Consider the following 4,592-nt stretch of genomic DNA (forward strand, 5'->3'; position numbering starts at 1 on the left):
ATGGGGACAGGGGAAAGGAACGTTTGAAAAGACAAGCGAAAATAATAAATAATAAAAGTGGAAATAAATAATAAAAGTGAAAATAATAAAAAATGAAATAAAAGTAAATAAAAATAATAAATAAAATAAAATAAAATAAAATAAAATATAAAGTAAAATAAAATAATGCAAAAAAAAAAAGATTAAAACATCAGAAACGCAGGGACAAAACGCGGCGGCAGAGGCGCGCAGGGGAAGCCGGCCTCTTGCAGGGCGGCCCCGGGGGCCGGCGGCGGGGACCCCCCCGTCCCCTCCCCTCCCCTCCGCAGCCCGACGGGGGCTCCCCCCTCCCCGCCCTCCCTTCCCCCGGGCCCCGCCCCAGGCCCCGCCCCCCCGCCCGCCCGGCGCGCGCCGCACGTGAGCCGGGTGCGGGGCTGGCTGGCGGCGCGCGTGCCCCGCGGGCAGGCACGGCTCGGCGCGGCTCGGCGCGGCGGGTGCAAAGTCGCGGCGCTGCGGGCGTGTGAGCGGCGAGCAGGAGCGAGGCGGGCAGGGGGAGCGGCGGAGGCAGCGGGGGGGGCAGAGCCGAGCCGCGCCGAGCCGAGCCGCGCCGCGCCGCCCCACACTTTGGCCGCTGCACGGGAGAGCGGGGCCGGAGGCTGCATGTGCACAGAGCCGCCCGCGGATCTGCAGGGACCGCTCGCAGCATCCCACGGCTTCGACCGAGAGCAGCGACGAGACAGCGACCGCCGCCAGCCATGGATGAAGGAATCCCCCGCCTGCCCGAGCGGCAGCTCCTGGAGCACAGGGATTTTCTGGGGTAAGGCGCCGGCACGCTGCCTCCCGGCTCGGTTCGGCTCGTCTCGGCTCCTGCGGGAAGCGCTGCAGGGCGCCGGAGGCAGTCGGCCGCCGCGCCCGGCTCCGCTCGCCCACTCGGGGTCTCTGGCTCCCGCCGCCGCCGCAGGACCTTTGTGTTTTTCTGCAGGCTGGACTATCCGTCCCTGTACATGTGCAAGCCCAAAAGAGGCATGAAGAGGGACGAGAACAAGGTAAGAGGAAGTTTTCCGGGGCTGCCCGAATTTCTCGGCGCGGCTTCGCCCCCCGGAGCATCCCCGCCGCCGGTCCTTGTCGCTGTCCCCGGGGGGGGGCGGCGGAGCTCGGCGTGACACTTGTTTTGCTTTTGGTCGGCGTGCCCCTACTGCCCGGCTTCCCCGGGTTTTGCTCCCTAGGAGACGTACAAACTGCCGCACAGGCTGATAGAGAAGAAGAGGCGAGACAGGATTAACGAGTGCATTGCCCAGCTGAAGGACCTGCTGCCCGAGCATCTGAAGCTGACGGTGAGGAGTGGGGCAGCCCCTGCGTGGGGTGCGGGTGGGGTGCGGGCACCCCGACCCCTGCCCCGGGGGCCGCCGTCCCCAAGCTGCAGGCACACCACAGGCTGTCGAGCCACCACCTCCCCCTCTGCCCCTGCAGACGCTGGGACACCTGGAGAAAGCGGTGGTGCTGGAGCTGACTTTGAAACATCTGAAGGCGCTGACGGCCTTGACGGAGCAGCAGCACCAGAAGATCGTCGCCTTGCAGAGCGGTAAGCGGGCCCCGGGGGGAGGTGTGCAGCCGGGCGGCCCAGGACGAGCAAACACCGTCCCCTCTCGGCTTTCCCCGCAGGGGAGCGGTCCATGAAATCTCCCGTGCAGGCCGACCTGGACGCTTTCCACTCGGGCTTCCAGACGTGTGCCAAGGAAGTGCTGCAGTACCTCTCCAGCTTCGAGAGCTGGACCCCCCGCGAGCAGCGATGCGCCCAGCTCCTCGGCCACCTGCACTCCATCTCCTCGCAGTTCCTCGCCGGCCCCCAGCTCCTGTCCCCGCCGCCGGGCCCCCTCACCAAGGGATCCTCCTCCTCCTCCTCTTCCTCCCCGCCCGCCCCCCCCTGCCACAAGCCAGAGGGCCAGGCTAACTGCGTGCCCGTCATCCAGCGGACTCACGCCGCCGAGCTCAGCGCCGAGACCGACACGGACACGGACAGCGGCTACGGCGGCGAGGCCGAGGGGCGCTGCGAGCGGGGCCAAGCCCCGGCTGCGGGGGCGCCGGGGGCGCTGCCCGGCCTGGCCATCAAGCAGGAGCCGTCGGGGGACGAGGCGCCCCCCGCGCCCAAGCGCCTCAAGCCGGACCGCGGCGGCAGCCCCCTGCTCGCGCCGCCGGGGCTGGCGGCGAGGGGCGCCGAGGCTGCGGCGGCGGCGCTGGTGAGACCCGAGGCCGCGCTGCTGGGCTCGCTGATGGCCCTGGGGGCAGGCGGGGGGGGGGGCCTTCGGACAGCCGGCCGCCCCCTTCTGCCTGCCCTTCTACTTCATATCGCCCTCTGCCGCCGCCGCCTACGTGCAGCCCTTCCTGGATAAAGGCAGCCTGGAGAAGTATCTCTACCCCGCCGCCCCCATCCCGCTCCTCTACCCCGGCATCCCGGCGCAGGCGGCCGCCGCCGCCGCCGCCGCAGCCGCCGCCTCCTTCCCCTGCCTCTCGTCTGTGCTCGGCCCCGCCGAGAAGGCGGCGGCCGCCGCCGGGCTGTCCCCGGCGCCCCACCTCCCGCACCCTTTCGCCGCCGCCGAGCCCGCAGACGAGCCCGAGCCCGCCGCCGCCGAGGGGCCCTGAGCCGCTGCCACCGCGCTGGGACCCGCGGCCCCGGGGACTGGAGGGCGGGGGCGGCTGGGAGGGGTCGCCGGGGCCGGGCCGGGCCGGGCCGGGCCGGGCCGCGGGAGGCGGATGCGGGAGCGGGGAGCAGGGCCCGGGAGCGGGGAATCGGCCGCCCCCCCCTTCCCGGGAGCCCTCGGTCCCCGCAGCGGACCGCCGAGGATAAAATTTGCTACTCAGTATTTTTGTAATGTTTGGCTTTATAAATGCGTAAATATGTTAAGGAGGAAAACAACAACAACAACAAAAAAAAAAAACACACAAAAGAGGAAAAAGAAGAAGGAAAGGACGAAGAATAGTAAGGATACTCTCTCTCTCTCTCTCTCTCTCTCTCTAAGGTAACTTAAATGTTGCACCTTATCGTGAGTAGGTTCGTACAGTGTCCCTGGGTCCCACTGAGGAACTTGCACTTGGCCGGGAGACCTGGGTGGGCTCAGGGTGGGGGTGGAGGGGCGGCGAGGCGAGGGAAGGAAGGGGAGACCCTGGCGCCTGTGGTAGCACTTTATCGGGGAGTGGCCCATGGTTGGATGAACCCTGAGCCCCAACCTGCAGTGCCTTGAGCACCCGGGGATGCCGCGAGGTTTTGGCTCCAGCGAGTTGTGGGTGTGCAAGGGAAGGAGGGTCAGACCCATTATGTAACCTTGTGTTTACTTCTTTTTTTTTTTGCTAAGGTATACAGGTGTGGCAAGTGTTTTTGTTCTCATCCCGTCTTTATTTAATTATGTTCCTGAGAGATTTTTCCCCCTAACCTTGCTGTATAAAATGAATGTTTCTGCACTGAACTACGAAAAGAAACCCCCCCCGTTCACTGCCCCCTGAGAAAACACAGAGCAATTCATCAGCCTGAACACGTTTTATCCTAAATTGTGAATGGCACAAACAGGAGGCCCTAGGTGAACCCCTCACTTTGCATTCAGAGGTGATCAGCCCACTGGGGGCAAGTTTCTTGTATGGGTTCTCTCCTCATCCCATTCTCAAATGTCGCTATTTCCCTTTCTGGAGACAAACCAGACGCCAGATAATCACACAGATAAAGCTTTTATAATAAGGCTTAAACCAAGACCTTGCCTAGATATTTTTAGTTTGTTGCCAAGGTAGCACTGTGAGAAATCTCACTTGAATGTTATGTAAGAGGTGAGACACAACAGTCTGACTCGGAGTGAATAAGTATCCTGGGTCTGTTAGTCAGTTTGGTGCATTTGCTGCTGCTGTTGCTACTGTTTGCCTCAAACGCTGTGTTTAAACAACGTTAAAAAAAATCTTACTAGCCTACAGAGTGGCTGTATGTAAATAGTTGTTAATACATCCAATTAATGATGTCTGACATGCTATTTTTGTAGGGAGAAAATATGTGTTAATGATATTTTGAGTTAAATATCTTTTGGGAGGATTTGCTGAAAAAGTTGCACTTTTGTTACGATGCTTATGCTTGATACAAGCTTATGCTGTCTTAAATTATTAAAAAAAATAAATATTGTCTGCAAGAAAACAGCTGTTTTAGAACAGTTTAGTATGTGATATATTAGAAATCAATCTTTATATTCAGTATTTTCCAGCACTCCATGAATTCTATTATCTAAATATTTCCACACTATTTTGTGATTAAAAAAAAATTCTTATTAAGGAATAAAAACTTTAATACACAAAATGGGGTTGTCTACTAATTAAAAATCTCACGATAATACCTAATAATGGGCGCACTGAGCTTCAAAACGCATCATTGTGTGGCTTATGATAATCATTTAATGCCTCTTCACATTTTTAAGCTGGGTTTCAATTTGCTTGGCTTCTTTTAACTCACTTCAGCAAACTCTCAGATTCGCACGTTTCACTAAGCAACATATAAATCATGCACGTGGAACACGTATTTCTTCCTGATGTTTACTTTCTTTCCCTCTTGCAAAATATTAATTGTCTTTTAAAATTAATATTTT

General features: G+C 58.6%; 1 protein-coding gene across 1 annotated transcript; it reads left to right on the forward strand.

Annotated features, from left to right (window-relative positions):
• Positions 1 to 419: 419 nt before the first annotated feature.
• On the forward strand, positions 420 to 4,306 carry BHLHE41 (basic helix-loop-helix family member e41). Its single transcript, XM_080575236.1, is given in 6 exon segments — positions 420 to 796; positions 962 to 1,025; positions 1,206 to 1,313; positions 1,450 to 1,561; positions 1,642 to 2,267; positions 2,269 to 4,306. Coding segments are annotated over 6 exon segments (1,323 nt in total). The 5' UTR covers positions 420 to 734; the 3' UTR covers positions 2,620 to 4,306.
• Positions 4,307 to 4,592: the final 286 nt, after the last annotated feature.

The sequence above is a fragment of the Anser brachyrhynchus genome, assembly GCF_964034855.1.
Source record: "Anser brachyrhynchus genome assembly, chromosome: 1".
Classification (NCBI taxonomy): domain Eukaryota; kingdom Metazoa; phylum Chordata; class Aves; order Anseriformes; family Anatidae; genus Anser; species Anser brachyrhynchus.